The sequence below is a fragment of the Somniosus microcephalus genome, chromosome 2 (assembly GCF_052327205.1).
Source record: "Somniosus microcephalus isolate GS21.2 chromosome 2, FLI_Smic_1.0, whole genome shotgun sequence".
Taxonomy (NCBI): domain Eukaryota; kingdom Metazoa; phylum Chordata; class Chondrichthyes; order Squaliformes; family Somniosidae; genus Somniosus; species Somniosus microcephalus.
This window is the reverse complement of record NC_140988.1, coordinates 782,498-799,769: the sequence shown is the minus strand read 5'-3', so window position 1 is coordinate 799,769 and position 17,272 is coordinate 782,498. Positions and strand designations below refer to the sequence as shown.

General features: G+C 45.9%; 1 protein-coding gene across 5 annotated transcripts in view; it reads right to left on the bottom strand.

Annotated features, from left to right (window-relative positions):
* Positions 1–293: 293 nt before the first annotated feature.
* LOC147122474 (complexin-1) overlaps positions 294–17,272 on the bottom strand; it is a 312,708-nt gene continuing 295,729 nt past the window's right edge. For all 5 annotated transcript variants that reach the window (XM_086005399.1, XM_086005416.1, XM_086005426.1 and 2 more), the window contains one exon: positions 294–5,254. In XM_086005399.1, coding sequence (XP_085861525.1) covers positions 5,060–5,254 — 195 coding nt within the window. In that variant the 3' untranslated portion in view covers positions 294–5,059. The remainder of the gene's footprint in view (positions 5,255–17,272) is intronic.

Genomic DNA, 17,272 nt, shown 5'->3' with positions numbered 1-17,272 from the left:
ATTTCACTACATAGGTTTCTAGCCCCCTGCCATACTAGTTTAAATGCTCCCGAACTGCTTTATCAAAAATTACCCCGAGAACATCAGTTCCATCTCTGCACAGGTGTAGACCGTCTCTGTGATAGTGGATTGGCGGTTAGGATCAGATCAGCCATGATCTTACTAAATGTCGGAGCAGGCTCGAGGGGCCGATTGGCCGATTCCTGCTCCTATTTCTTATGTTCTTATGTTCTCATAAAGTGTTGGGACCTTTGATTCTTCAATTCGTTTTGGCAAATAAAGACACACGGGGGTGAGGTATAAATTTGAATGAAATCACTTTATTTTAAGGTGTGTTATTTCACTGTAGATGAACATTACAATAACCTCTATATAAATGGCATGCAGTGATGTCACAGCTGCTAAAATCAACACAATATTCAGTCATAAAGTCTTTATTTATGTTACTACTAGGACAGCACGGCATGCTCGTAGTCTGAAGCAGGACAGAATCCGTCACATTACAAAACTCACCAATTCGCACAAAACACACAAAAGCTCTGAAGAATCACGAGAAGCACCAATAGGATTTGCCTAAAACGTTTCAATGAAACAAATGAAACTTTTAAAAGGCTTGTTGATGGGCAGCGAGTAAAGCAATTGAAGATGTCTCGGACATTTACATTCAGGGCACACCAAAAGTTGGAGCCACGGTATAACCTTAACTCTTATCCGTAAAGTTAATGTGGTGAGCATGTTTCTGTGTAGACAAGACTGAAACCAGAATGAGGAACGGTAACAGCGTCACTGAAAGACAACAAATAACTTGGAACAAATCAGTTTTTCACACAGACTAGTATTATTAATAGATATATTGCAGTCTCATTTTTATATTGGCTTGGCAGTCTATAATTACATTTTAAACTCTTCAATATTTGATGTTTGCATCATTTTTGGCAGTTTAATATTTTGTCGTTTTTTTATTGGCTTATAACTTGGTTTCCCAAATGGGCTTTTAGCGTTGGATTTTTTAAGAAGAAAATTACCAGGCAGGTAATAAAAATGACACCAAAAAATGAGGCCATTAAAAAATGTCTAATTATTTTTACTATATTTGAGAGAACTATGGTGCTGGTCAGTACTAATCTTCAAATAAAATTCAATAGCATTCTCCCACTGGAACAATATCTGCCTTAGATTGTTGGAGTCAAGGTGCTGGACTAAAGTACATTTATAGTCCCGTTACCAGGAATTTCCCTCCAGCGCTTCCGATCACCGCCGTTACTTGGCCAGAAGTATAAAGATAATTTCCACCGCACTCCTGGCCAAGTAATGCCAGCAGAGCGGGAAGAGCTCCAGGAATTTCCCGGCCATCGGGGGTCATTTTAACCTCACCGGGCGGGAATCTCAGGGGATCAGGCGGAACGCCGAGTTTACGCGCCGCCCGATATTGCTCTACACTGACTTCCATCGGGCGGAGGGTGAAAACAGTGTCGCTCCCGATCTCGTCAGTTTCCCGATGGGCGCGTTGGAATAAAATCGCCCCATTGTGTCCCCTTTTATAGTGAAGTCGAATATTATTGCAGTCACAAATATAATCACATTGCACCATGGCTGGACATTTACAATTCAGCATGTTGCCTGTCCTGGGTCAATGTGTCTGCTGGAAACTCTTGATGTGTTTGTGTTTTGGGAGTTAATATTTAAGACTGCCAAGCCTACGTTATGGCTTTCTCTGTTGAAATATGTGGAGTTTTTCAATAATTGTCAAATGAAATTTGCTTTTTTCTCTTCATAGCGGGGTCTTGCTTTTATTCTACAGAAAGGCTGAGAGTAAAATAATCTCAAGAACACACTCGACCACTCGGCAAGATATCGAAACACAAGAACCCATACCTGAGAGAAACTGGTTCCTTTTCATTGCGGTCAATATCAACTTGGTGCCAAACTAGCAAACCTGATAAATTATAACTATGGAGCAAATTGTTCTTTGGTTTAATTGAAACTGAAACACAACCTAAGTCCTTGGCTTAAATAAATCATGTTTTAACTCTTTAATTTGAATGAAAACATTTTCACTTGTTTTGTGAGGAAAAATCTGTGAAGATGGCCTAAAACAGGGAGGCGGAGGGGAGGGGTGGGGTGGGAAGGAATGGAGAGGGCCAGGGAATGGGAGGGGAGGGGGAGAGGGCCAGGGAATGGGAGAGGAGGGGGAGAGGGCCAGGGAATGGGAGGGGAGGGGGAGAGGGCCAGGGAATGGGAGAGGAGGGGGAGAGGGCCAGGGAATGGGAGAGGAGGGGGAGAGGGCCAGGGAATGGGAGGGGAGGGGGAGGGCCAGGGAATGGGAGAGGAGGGGGAGAGGGCCAGGGAATGGGAGGGGAGGGGGAGAGGGCCAGGGAATGGGAGAGGAGGGGGAGAGGGCCAGGGAATGGGAGGGGAGGGGGAGAGGGCCAGGGAATGGGAGAGGAGGGGGAGAGGGCCAGGGAATGGGAGGGGAGGGGGAGAGGGCCAGGGAATGGGAGAGGAGGGGGAGAGGGCCAGGGAATGGGAGGGGAGGGGGAGAGGGCCAGGGAATGGGAGGGGAGGGGGAGAGGGCCAGGGAATGGGAGGGGAGGGAGAGGGGGAGAGGGAGAGGGGTGTTGGGGGAGAGGGCCAGGGAATGGGAGGGGAGGGAGAGGGGGAGAGGGAGAGGGGTGTTGGGGGAGAGGCGGAGGGATGTAGAGAGGGGGAGGGGAGGGGTGGGGTGGGGTGGGAAGGAATGGAGAGGGCCAGGGAATGGGAGGGGAGGGAGAGGGGGAGAGGGAGAGGGGTGGTGGGGAAGAGGCGGGGGGATGTAGAGAGAGGGGGAGGGGTGGTGGGTAATGCATGGGTTGGAGGTAAAGTAACAATTCTGCAAACATTGTCCACTGCAGGGTCTTTACTCAAATATAAAATGCTGTCAATATTCTGACCGTCCTGGTGAATAGTTACACAGAAATACTTGCAGTTCAGCGGGAAACCCATTTGACTTTTCCCTAAGAAGTGTAAAATATGGCTCTTAGTACCCTGCATAATTCCACTGTGAATAGGACATGCGTGCTTTTTAACTCCAAGGCCAGTCTACACTCTTCACTACCTTCAACTCCACAGTGAACACAAGTCTGGGAGAAATATGGCGTTCAGTCCAGCAAAATATTTCCAAATACCAACAAGTTATCCCTGGTTGGTAGAATGAATATTTAACTAGTAATATCAGCTGGCATGTTATGAGGAAAGTACAGTACTCAAGATATAGTGGTTTTAACTACTGAAGCAGGTCATAATATCCATCAAATGACAAAAATTCTCCACATTACCTGGGATTTCACAGTGATAATTTGCATGGGATAGTCCCATATCCAGCAATATGATCTATTCCTCATATCAATTTTAAATGGCTTAATTTTGTATATATTTTTTTTAACTATTTACAATTCTGACAGGTTTTAATACATATTGTGACAAACACCAGATACCTAATCTGTGACAAATGAGACACGATAACATCCTGTAAAAATAGCTGAGCTGATAGCAATGGGACCTGGCTACGACATTCCACTTTACACCACAAGTTATTGCCCTGGGTTTATTTTACACTGGTCGTATGGCTGTGAAAAGGGAAGCACAGGGCCAGCTGGCTCCCAGCTTCAATACTTCCACACAACTGAAAGTTTGCAGCCTGAATTGTATCAGGTGAAGATTAATTACACCCCACACAAAGTTATTCCAGGAGCTGGGATTGTGTTCGCTTCTACCCCTGTCAGCACGATACTGACTGAGGCAATGGCACAGCTAGCCTTCGGCAATTAGCGGCGATTCTCTGAACTTTATGAAGTATTGTGGCATTTAAAAAAAAATAAGATAATACGGTATAGCTTGGGATCCAAGAGATTTTTACTAATGGAGTCACAGATTCTCTTTTGTATTATCAAATACATGGATTCTGAGTTACCACTTTAAATGGCAAAATGTTTGCAATTTGGAGATGGGAAAGTTAACTGGTATCAATTAAGTTAATGCCCTCTCTGCATGACACGTATCATTGAATGATATAGCACAGAAGGATGCCATTCAGCCCATCGTGCATGTGTCATATGCTGAGTAACAGACTCATCTAATGTCACAACCCATGGGAGCAGGGCATCATGACAACATATATTGTCTGATGTTTCACAACCCCTTGAGTCATTATAAGTACAGTTATCATTGAACATTTCTATACGGGATAGATATCATGCTTACATTCATGAAGTCTCTGTCCACTGGTTAGCATCTGTACGGTGTTAGGTAAAACTATGCAGTAACTGACAAGAGTGTTTAGAAAATACAGTCAACGATTCTGAAAGAATTCTAATGCACAATTACATAATAAAATGCTAAAATCTGGGGTTGAAGCTATGCAAGATTAGGGTACAAATGCTTACCATGTTCTTATCACATTCTTTTGCCTTTTAGGGGCATTAACCTGTTTAAAGTAAATAAGGTCAAAGCCCAACAACATTGCGGGCAAAAGAATTCGATACGAATGTGTCAAGCCTTGGTCCGTTAGATCACAGACCATAATTCCCAGGCTTCAAACTCTTGAATAAGTTCTGTCCAGAATTGGAGAATTGCCATACATTGATATTAACAGAGTAACGATTAGATTGAGTAGTAGGGCTGGGTAATTAGCTGTGCATTGTAGATATGACCAGTGCTGTGACCTGATGCTTTATTTAACTAGTATAATGAACAACAAATATTGGTATCCATGCTAACTGGAGCCCTGCAATGTCAAAGTGGTCACATATTGATAAAAAGATACAAGTTTCTTCTTTTCACTATTAAATATCTAGATTTTATTTGACTATAAACATGGCTTATCAGATTAGATTATTTCAAGACTGCTACACAGAGTTGTCCTGGATGTTGTGGTGTGATGAAGATTCCATGCCACTACACAGGAAGAGGTGAGCTCTCAAATCAAAACTAGCTGGAATGATGATAAGTTCCCATTTTATAATGAGAACGGTTTTACACTTAGCAACAAAACCAAAAGTTATTTTGCAGATAATCGATTGCGTTACTTCTTGAACATATCTTGGAGAGGCCCAGGAAGATATTTTAATACAGTGTCCAGAATGCTTTCCTCTTCCTCCTCCTCATCGCCACAGCCAGCGGGAATAGCTTTCTTCGGCCGTGTCAAGCTCCCCTCCGCCTGCGCTTCCATCGCTGCCTGAGCCTCAGCTTCCTTTTCCTCTTTCTTCTTTATTCCGTACTGTGGAAACAGAGAGAAGTTTCAATATCATATCACCGCCAACACTGGTTGTATTATAATGTGACAGAGAAGCTGAGGGAATCCCTCAGTCTCCGAGGGGGTAAGTAACCATGTTGGACGTACATGTATGTTAAGATACATAGATACATAGAAGATAGGAGCAGGAGTAGGCCATTCGGCCCTTCGTGCCTGCTCCGCCATTTAATGAGATCATGGCTGATCCTTTAATTCAGTATCCCGTCCCCGCCTTCTCTCCGTAACCCTTAACCCCTTTTGCCCGTAGAAATATATCTAATTCCCTCTTAAATATATTTAATGAGCTGGCGTACACTGCCCTCTGTGGCAATGAGTTCCACAGGTTCACCACTCTCTGAGTGAAGAAATTCCCCCTCATCTCTGTCCTAAATGGTTTAGCCCTTATCCTTAAATTATGTCCTCTAGTTCTGTTCTCACCCGCCAAGGGAAACATTCCTTCTGCATCCAGTCTGTCTAGACCTGTCAGAATTTTATACACTTCTATGAGGTCCCCTCTCAATCTTCTAAACTCCAGTGTGTACATCCCTAAACTACATAGTCTCTCCTCATAGGTCATTCCCGCCATTCCTGGTATCAGCCTGGTGAATCGCCGCTGCACCCCCTCCATGGCAAGAACATCCTTCCTCAGATGAGGCGACCAAAACTGTACACAGTACTCGAGGTGTGGTCTCACCAGTGCCCTGTACAGCTGCAGCAAGGTATCCCTGTTCCTGTATTCTAACCCTTTTGCTATGAAGGCCAGCATACCGTTTGCCTTCTTGACCGCCTGTTGCACCTGCATGCTCGCCTTCAGTGACTGGTGTACAAGAACACCCAGGTCTCTCTGTACTTCCCCCTCTCCCAATCTATTGCCATTTAAATAATAATTTGCCCTCCCGTTCCTGCACCCAAGGTGGATAACTTCGCACTTGTCCACATTATAGTGCATCTGCCATTTATCCGCCCAATCGCCCAGTCTGTCCAAATCGCTCTGGAGCTTCCTGGTCTCTTCCTCTGAGCCCACCCCACCTCCTAGTTTAGTGTCGTCTGCAAATTTGGAAATGCTGCATCCGACTCCCTGATCCAGGTCATTAATGTAAATTGTGAACAGCTGGGGGCCCAGGACAGATCCCTGTGGTACCCCACTTGTTACTGCCTGCCATTCAGAAAATGAGCCGTTTATTCCAACTCTCTGTTTTCTATCTGACAGCCAGTTCCCTATCCACGCCAAAACTTTCCCCTTTATCCCATGAGCCTCAATTTTCCATGCTAATCTTTTATGTGGGACCTTATCGAAGGCCTTTTGGAAGTCCAGGTACACCACATCTACTGGCTCTCCCCCATCTATTCTACCAGTTACTCCCTCAAAAAATTCCAATAGATTAGTCAAGCACGATTTACCCTTTGTAAATCCATGTTGACTCTGTCCTATCCTGTCCCCATTTGCTAAGTGCTCCGCTATTTCATCCTTAATGATGGACTCCAGCATTTTGCCCACAACTGATGTAAGGCTTACAGGTCTGTAATTACCTGCTTTTTCCCTACCCCCCTTTTTGAATAGTGGGGTAACGTTAGCTACCCTCCAATCCATCGGCACTGTTCCCGAGTCTAATGAATTCTGAAAAATCATCCTTAGTGCATCCGCTATCTCTAGGGCCACCTCCTTCAGTACCCTAGGATGCATGTTATCAGGCCCTGGGGATTTGTCCACCTTCAATCCCTTTAGCTTCCTTAACACCATATCCTTAGAGATATTGATTTGCGTCAGTTCCTCCTTTGCCAATGTCCCTATTTTTCCCGATATCCCAGGGAGGTTTTTTGTGTCTTCCTTCGTAAAGACTGACCCAAAGTATGCATTTAGTTGATCTGCCATTTCCTTATTTCCCATTATATATTCCCCCGTATCTGACTGCAATGGACCAACTTTGGTTTTCACCAGTCTTTTCCTTTTGATATATTTATAAAAGCTTTTGGAGTTAGTTTTTATATTTTCCGCCAGCTTGTTTTCGTAAGCTATTTTGCCCCTCTTGATCATGCCCTTTGCCTTCCGTTGCTCTATCTTAAACTGTTCCCAATCTTCCGCTCTGGCGCTTTTTTTGGCTATTTTATACGCCCTATCTTTGGATTTTATGCTGTCTCTAATTTCCCCTGTTATCCACGGTTGAGTCACCTTTTTAGATTTCCTTTTATGCCAGATTGGTATAAACAATTTTTGCAATTTTGTCATTCTATCTTTAAATGTTTGCCATTGTTTATCTACCTCCAGTCCTCTCAGGAACGTTGTCCAATCAGACCTACTCAGTTCCCGTCTCATGGCATCATAATTCCCCTTGTTTAAATTCAGGACCTTAGTCTCTGAGTCAATTTCTTCGCTCTCCATTTCGAGTGAGAAATCGATCATGTTATGATCGCTCTGACCCAAGGGTCCCCGTACAACAAGATTACTGATTAGTCCCTTCTCATTGCACAGTACCCAGTCCAATATAGCCTGTTCCCGAGTTGGTTCCTCGACATATTGATCCAGATAACCATCCCTTAAACACTCAAGGAATTCCTCCTCCTCATTATTTTTACTGATTAGGCTAGTCCAATCTATATGTAAGTTAAAGTCACCTATGATGACAGCTGTGCTCTTATTGCACGCTTCTCTAATTTCCCTCGTGATGCCCTCCCTAACCTCTATTTTACTATTTGGAGGCCTATATACCACTCCTATTAATGTTTTTCGCCCCTCGCTATTTCTTAGCTCCACCCATATAGATTCTGTATTAACTGAGTTAATATCCTTCCTTTCAATTGCATTTATCCCCTCTTTTACTAGCAATGCTACCCCTCCTCCCTTTCTTTTTTGTCGATCCTTCCTAAATACTGAATACCCCTGTATGTTAAGCTCCCAGCCCTGCTCACCCTGCAACCATGTTTCCGTAATCCCAATTAGATCATAATTATTAACCTCTATTTCCACAGCTAATTCATCTACCTTGTTCCTGATGCTTCTCGCATTAAGGTATAAAACCCTCAGGCTTTTTTTATGCTCACATTTTTTATGAATTAGTTTGGCCCTTTGTTTTTTGTTCCTCACCCTTTTACCATTTATTTCTGTCTGCCTTTCACTTTCCTCTATTTCACTACATAGGTTTCTAGCCCCCTGCCATACTAGTTTAAATGCTCCCGAACTGCTTTATCAAAAATTACCCCGAGAACATCAGTTCCATCTCTGCACAGGTGTAGACCGTCCCTTTTGTATAGGTCACACCTACCACAAAACTGGTTCCAATGCCTCAAAAATTTAAAACCCTCCCTCTTACACCACTGCTCAAGCCACGTATTTAGCCTAACTATCCTGTTCTCTGTACTCTTACTAGCACGTGGCACTGGTAGTAATCCAGAGATTACTACCTTCGAGGTCCTACTTTTTAGCTTGGCTCCTAACTCCCTAAATTCTACTTGTAGGACCTCTTCCCTTTTTTTAGCTACGTCGTTGGTACCAACATGTATCACGACAACTGGCTGTTCCCCCTCCCCCTCCAGAATGTTCTGCACCCGCGCCGAGACATCCTTGACCCTTGCACCAGGGAGGCAACATACCATCCTGGAGTCTCGGTCGCGACCACAGAAACCCCTATCTATTCCCCTTACAATCGAATCCCCTATTACTATAGCCCTGCCACTCTTTTTCCCTCCCTTCTTTGCAACAGAGCCAGTCATGGTGCCATGAGCCTGGCTGCTGGTGCCTTCCCCCGATGCGTCACCCCCCCCGACAACAGTACCTAAGACGGTGAACCTGTTGCTAAGGGAGACAACCCCAGGGGATTTCTGCACTACCTTCCTGCCCTTGCTCTGCCTTTTGGTCACCCATGTACTGTCTACGCTGGCCTTAACCTGCGGTGTGACCAACTCACTAAATGTGCTATCCACACCCCTCTCAGAATCGTGGATGCTCCAAAGTGAGTCCATCTGCAGCTCAAGATATGACAGTTTGGTGTGTTAGTGTTGATGGGGAGCTGACAAACTCTTCCCACGTGTGGAATGAGCAGGTGTAACACATGTTAATGCACCAATCTTCTGCTAACAGTGTTCTTACTCATTAAGGAGCAATTGCAGAGTTTCCAAGGCTTCAGTTTTAATGGAAAGAGTTAACAGAATTGACAAAATTTACCACACCTATTCACATCAAACCTGCTATTATCATATTGTTGTACTTTCATTTTACGGAGTGAGTATTGACACCACTGTGTCAGCCAATGAGTTGGAGGCGGGGCGGGATTACAGCAGGACTCACAGCAAACAGTCTATAGAGTCTATTTAAAAAGAGTCTCTATGAACTACAGGAAACAGAACTCATGACCAAAACTACAGCAACTTCTCCCGATAACAGCAGGGGGATTTCTCCAGTAAAATGCAGTGATCGGAGGATAGTTACAGAATACAAGCGATGTTGTAAAATCAATCCCAGTCACTTACAGCAATGCGATCGCTGGGCATGACTGACAGGGGAATTACCCAATCATTTCCATTCTGGCTGGGACTTATGGGGCCACAATATGCAGCCTTTAATTTTTCAGTGAATATTGGCATTCAAGTTTTGGTCCCAAAGATAATCTCAAAATACCAGATGTATTTTCAGGTTGTGAGGTATTGTAATGACCCTTTCTGCAATGATCCAGTGGTTGATTACAATGAACTCGTCTTACACCAATATAAAGACTAGATTCATACTGCCTAGTTAAGCAAGTCCTGTGAATTTTGCTTGCTGTAAATTCCCGCTGGGTGCTGTGATTGAGCAAAGCTTGGAGTTAGGAGTTCAAACTCAGAAAATTATCCATTAATTAATTCCTAAATTATCTGCATGTTCTTTTATGAATTCTATTAAAGAGTCTCCTTATTGAAACTATTGTTGCCATTATGAAGTCTTTAGCTTTGCTTTGTGCTCTCCACATTATCGTGGACATTTCCTGAGTGTGAGCTGGGTGCGGAAGCTTGTTGCTGGGAGATTTCAGACCTTCCTAACCCAGCTCACACTCAGGAATTTTAACACGTTACACACCCGCCCCTTACACACCCGCCCGTTACACACCCCCCGTTACGCACCCCACCCGTGTTATATCCCCGCCTGTTATACACCCCACCAGTTAATGGAAAATTTGGCGGGTGTATAAGGGATGGCCGGTCTGATAGTGCTTGTTTCATACCATCCCCGAAAGTCAAAATTATCCCCTATATCTTTACAATATTTATTTTCTGCCTCAATCATAAAATGTAATCGTAATTCTGTCAATCTTTTTCAATGTTGGAGGGTAATGCATCCTATAACATTGTAATAACTAGTTAGTAAACTGAGCTGAGCTTCCGACCCCATCTCCTCTCCATCACTAAGACCGCCTACTTCCACCTCCGTAACATCGCCTGTCTCCGCCCCTGCCTCAGCTCATCCGCTGCTGAAACCCTCATCCAGGCCTTTGTTACTGCTAGACTCGACTATTCCAACAATCTCCTGGCTGGCCTCCCACATTCCATCCTCCATAAACTTGAGGTCATCCAAAACTCTGCTGCCCGTGTCCTAACTCACACCCAGTCCCGTTCACCCATCGCCCCCTGTGCTCACTGCCCCGTGTCCTAACTCACACCCAGTCCCGTTCACCCATCGCCCCCTGTGCTCACTGCCCCGTGTCCTAACTCACACCCAGTCCCGTTCACCCATCGCCCCCTGTGCTCACTGCCCCGTGTCCTAACTCACACCCAGTCCCGTTCACCCATCGCCCCCTGTGCTCACTGCCCCGTGTCCTAACTCACACCCAGTCCCGTTCACCCATCGCCCCCTGTGCTCACTGCCCCGTGTCCTAACTCACACCCAGTCCCGTTCACCCATCACCCCCTGTGCTCACTGCCCCCGTGTCCTAACTCACAGCCAGTCCCGTTCACCCATCACCCCCTGTGCTCACTGCCCCGTGTCCTAACTCGCACCCAGTCCCGTTCACCCATCACCCCCTGTGCTCACTGCCCCATGTCCTAACTCACACCCAGTCCCGTTCACCCATCACCCCCCGTGCTCACTGCCCCGTGTCCCAACTAACACCCAGTCCCGTTCGCCCATCACCCCCTGTGCTCACTGCCCCGTGTCCTAACTCACACCCAGTCCCGTTCACCCATCAGCCCCTGTGCTCACTGCCCTGTGTCCTAACTCGCACCCGGTCCCATTCACCCATCACCCACTGTGCTCGCTGCCCCGTGTCCTAACTCACACCCAGTCCCGTTCACCCATCACCCCCTGTGCTCGCTGCCCCGTGTCCTAACTCACACCCAGTCCCGTTTACCCATCACCCCCTGTGCTCACTGACCCGTGTCCTAACTCGCACCAAGTCCCGTTCACCCATCACCCCCTGTGCTCACTGACCCGTGTCCTAACTCACACCGAGTCCCGTTCACCCATCACCCCCTGTGCTCACAGTCCCGTGTCCTAACTCGCACCGAGTCCCGTTCACCCATCACCCCCTGTGCTCACTGTCCCGTGTCCTAACTGGCACCGAGTCCCGTTCACCCATCACCCCCTGTGCTCACTGCCCCGTGTCCTAACTCGCACCGAGTCCCTTCACCCATCACCCCCTGTGCTCACTGCCCCGTGTCCTAACTCGCACCCAGTCCCGTTCACCCATCACCCCCTGTGCTCACTGCCCCGTGTCCTAACTCACACCCAGTCCCGTTCACCCATCACCCCCTGTGCTCACTGCCCCATGTCCTAACTCGCACCGAGTCCCATTCACCCATCGCCCCCTGTGCTCACTGCCCCGTGTCCTAACTCGCACCCAGTCCCGTTCACCCATCACCCACTGTGCTCACTGTCCCGTGTCCTAACTCACACCCAGTCCCGTTCACCCATCACCCCCTGTGCTCACTGCCCCGTGTCCTAACTCGCACCCAGTCCCGTTCACCCATCACCCCCTGTGCTCACTGCCCCGTGTCCTAACTCGCACCCAGTCCCGTTCACCCATCACCCCCTGTACTCACTGACCTACATTGGCTCCCAGTCCAACAACACCTCGATTTTTAAAATTCTCATCCTTGCTTTCAAATCCTGTCTGAGTTACATGTGGGGTTGGATTATACAATAACTGAATTATATCCACTATATGGGATATGTTAATGAAATGTCAATGACAATGGCTGGAATTGAATGCTTAGTGACCCGTGGATTTCGGAGCACGCTGTCGATACTGGAAGCTGTTCTGCTCTGTCTGTATTTGACATGGAGCCAACAGACGTGAGGTCGACTTTACACAGAGTGCAGTCACAAATCAGGGCAACTTCTCCAAAGGTTGGAAATGTCACTGAATCCGATCTCAACCCAGTGGAAGATTTCCTACGTAATTGCAAGAGTATTGTGGGAAGCTCAGGATGTGATACTTGAGCCATCACCTGAAGTCCACAATCTGCCTGGCAGATCCCCACAGAAGGACATTGACTGTATCAAGGACATGGCTGAACTCATTCTTTGCACTGATGCTCATTCCGCCATCACCCAACTCATGAATTGTATTTTATCATTGAGATAATGCTACCAGTGAAAGCCACACACACACACACGGTGCCATTTTAAACTCAGTGGGGGAGAAATTCAGTGGGCTGTGCCACCAGTTAGCGCCTAAAGAGGGCACTCAGTGGCTTTAGCGCCACTGGCCACGCCTCCCGCGATATTTAGCTGGGGCGCTAATGGCAGCGTTAGCCTGTTGCACTGCGCCGCCACCGATGACATCATCAGTGTGCGCAGCGCCCCGCTACCACCCCGATTGCGATATTTGGCAGCGACCGCCTCTGTAGCGCTGCTCGCTAATCGCGCCCGGTTCACGGGGCCTACCTGTGGCGGCAGTGGCGCAAATTAAGGTGGAGGTGCGGGGCGGCCGTTTTTTTCGGCGGCTGCCTGCCAGCACCTCCGTCCCCGGCCTCCTGTTCTCCCCCCACGGCATTGCCGGCTGTTTTCCGAGAGCCCGGCACTTCTCCTCGGTGCTGGGCTCTTTTGCCGGCACTCGCGATCGCTCATCGCGCTGGTGCAGGCCCCTCCCCCTTAAGAATGGGAGGAAGGCCTGCAGTACCGCAGCGCGCCGTGCTGCAGCGTGTGGCGCTGCGGCACGTTGCGCTGCGATATTCAGTTTCAGCGCCGTAAGAGGGACGCGGAGCGCCTCGAGCCTCGCCCCGTGTCCCTCTTGGGGCGCTCAAGCTGAATTTCCGGCGATCGCTGCTGCTCCGATCGCAGCGCTAAATCTGGCGTCCAGGCGAGCTTGGCGCCCCGTTTGTGGCTCCACCCAATTTCTCCCCCAGTGACTTGCAGTTTATTTTGGGTGCTTGTTTCATTAATTCAGATTGTTTCCATGAATCATAAGTCTGGTCCACGAGGTATTTAGAAATTGGTTCAGTCATTTGATGTAAATATACATTTAGCAAATATTCTGAGACAAGAACAGATTGTAAACATGTCAGGTGTGACTTGATATTTGAGGAAAATTAAATCAAACAGAAAATGCCGTGAACTGAAGTCACATTAGCAAGAGAAATGCGATTAAGAACAAAAGTACATAAGAAATAGGAGCAGGAGTCGGCCATTCGGCCACTCGAGCCTGCTCCGCCATTCAATGAGATCATTGCTGATCTTCTACCTCATCTCCACTTTCCTGCACTATCCCCATATCCCCTTAATATTCAAAAATCTATCGATCTCAGCCTTGAATATACTCAATGACTGAGCCTCCACAGCCCTCTGGGGTAGAGAATTCCAAAGATTCACCACCCTCTGAGTGAAGAACTTTTTCCTCATCTCAGTCCTAAATGGCCGACCCCTTATTCTGAGACTGTGACCCCTGGTTCTAGACTCCCCAGCTAGGGGAAACATCCTCCCTGCATCTACCCTGTCAAGTCCTGTAAGAATTTTGAATGTTTCAATGAGATCACCTCTTATTCTTCTAAACTCGAGAGAATATAGGCCTAGTCTACTCAATCTCTCCTCATAGGACAATCCCCCCATCCCAGGAACCAGTCTGGTGAACCTTCGTTGCACTCCCTCTATGGCAAGTATATCCTTCCTTAGGTAAGGAGACCAAAACTGTACACAATGGCCCAGAAATTTGGGTCGGGGGCTTCCCGCGGGTGCAAGCCCCCAATCTGCACTTACCTTGCGCGCCGGCCGTTGAGCTGTAGGGCCCCGTGGAATTCCGATCCGGGGCCTGGTCCAGCTGCCGGCGCGCAGTACTTGTGTATCCCAGGGGCACAGTTAGTTCGATGTGTCCCCTGGGATCACGTGGGCCATGGGCAGCCAATCAGAGCAGGGAATACTCCATTCATAAGTCTGACTGGAAGTGCTGTCAAGACTTATAAATACTACGGCCCCAAAATAGCACTAAACCTTCAAATAATTTTTTTTTATCACATTTTTTAAATAAACTATAAATTACATGAAATAACTATTTTAAACAATAATTTAAATTTTTGAAAAAAATAATTTTATATTCTAACGGGGCTAAAAATAAACTTACCTTGCTTTAAATATTTAAAAATAATAAACCTGTGGAAAAAATGTTTTAATTTTCATTAATTCACCACTTACCTTGTAAAAAGCAGGCCTTATGCCTGCTTTTTACATTTCTAACTTCTGCAGGCTTACTCTCCCGGGAAAACCTGTAAAAAAAACGTAAGTTTGATGCGCACGCGCAGCCTCCCCCGCGCACACGTTCGACCTCTGAACCTCTTCGTTCAGAGGAACGGAAGTGCCGGTTTCCCGCGCATGCGCAGTGCATGCAAGAAACCGGCACTTCAATCGGGCCTACGGGTAAGTACCCCGTGCGTACTCACCCATGGAGACCCGAATTTCTGGGCCATTACTCCAGGTGTGGTCTCATCAGGGCCCTATATAATTGCAGTAAGACGTCTTTACTCTTATACTCAAATCCTCTTGTAATAAAGGCCATCATACCACTTGCTTTCCTAATTGCTTGCTGTACCTGCATGTTAACTTTCAGTGATTCGTGTACAAGGACACCCAGGTCCCTCTGAACACCAACATTTCCCAATCTCTCACCATTTAAAAAATACTCTGCTTTTCTATTTTTCCTACCAAAGTGGATAACTTCACATTTCTCCACATTATATTCCATTTGCCATGTTCTTGCCCACTCATTTAGCCTGTTTATATTCCCTAGAAGCTTCCTTGCATCCTCCTCACAACTTACATTCCCACCCAGCTTTGTATCATCAGCAAACTTGGATATATTACATTTGGTCCCCTCATCCAAATCATTGATGTAGATTGTGAATAGCTGAGGCCCAAGCACTGATCCTTGCGGTACCCCACTAGTTACAGCCTGCCAACCCAAACATGACCCGTTTATTCCTACTCTCTGTTTTCTGTCCGTTAACCAATCCTCAATCCATGCTAGTATATTACACCCAATCCCATGAGCCCTAATTCTGTTTAATAACCTTTTGTGTGGCACCTTATCGAATGCCTTCTGAAAATCCAAATACACCACATCCACTGGTTCCCCCTTATCTATTCTGCTAGTTACAACCTCAAAAAACTCTAATAGATTTGTCAAACACGATTTCCCTTTCATAAATCTGTGTTGACTCTGCCCAATCCTATTATTATTTTCTAAGTGCCCTGTTACCACGTCCTTAATAATAGATTCTAGCATTTTCCCTACTACTGATGTCAGACTGAATGGTCTGTAGTTCCCCGTTTTCTCTCTCCCTACTTTCTTAAATAGTGGGGTTACATTTGCTACTTTCCGATCCATGGGAACCATTCTAGAATCTTTGGAATTTTGGAAAATGACAACCAATGCATCCACTATCTCTATAGCCACCTCTTTCAAAACCCTAGGATGTAGGCCATCAGGTCCTGGGGATTTATTGGCTTTCAGTCCCATTAATTTCTCCAGTACTTCTTTTTTACTAATACTAATAACTTTCAGTTCTTCATTCTCACTAGATCCTTGGTTCTCCACTATTTCTGGGAAGTTTTTTGCGTCTTCTTCCGTGAAGACAGACACAAAGTATTTGTTTAATTTCTCTGCCATTTCCTTATTCCCCATTATAATTTCTCCTGTCGCAGCCTGTAAGGGACCCACATTTACTTTTGCTAATCTTTTCCTTTTTACATACCGATAGAAGCTTTTACAATCTGTTTTTAATGTCTCTCGCTAGTTTGCTCTCATATTCTATTTTCCCTTTCTTTATCAATTTCTTGGTCCTCCATTGCTGAATTCTAAAATACTCCCAATCCTCAGGCTTACTACTCTTTTTGGCAGCATTATAAGCCTCCTCCTTTGATCCAATACTATCTTTAACTTCTCTTGTTAACCACGGTTGGACCACTTTTCCTGTGGCGTTTTTGTGCCTTAAAGGAATGTATATTTGTTGTAAATTATGTATTAATTCTTTAATTGCTAGTCATTTCTTATCCACTATCAAACCTTTTAATGTAGTTTCCCAATCTACCTTAGCCAACTTGTCCCTCATACCGACGTAGTTTGTTTAGATTTAAGACCCTAGTTTCGGATTTAACTAAATCACTTTCAAACTCAATATAAAATTCTATCATATTATGGTCACTCTTCCCATAAGGCCCCTTTACTACAAGGTTAATAATTAACCCTTTCTCATTGCACAATACTAGATCTAAAATAGCCTGTTCCCTAGTTGGTTCCTCAACTTACTGATCTAGAAAACTATCTTGCATACATTCCATGAATTCATCCTCCACACTATTACTGCAAATTTGGTCTGCCCAGTCTATATGTAGATTAAAGTCCCCATGATTACTGTATTACCCTTGTTACAGGTGCCCCTAATTTCCTGATTTATACTCTGCCCTACTTTACAACTACTCTTTGGGGGCCTATAAACAACTCCCACCAATGTTTTCTGCCTTTTGCTGTTTCTTAGCTCCACCCAAACTGATTCTATTTCTTGATTTTCGAAGCTAAGATCCTTTCTCGCTATTGTCTTTATCCTATC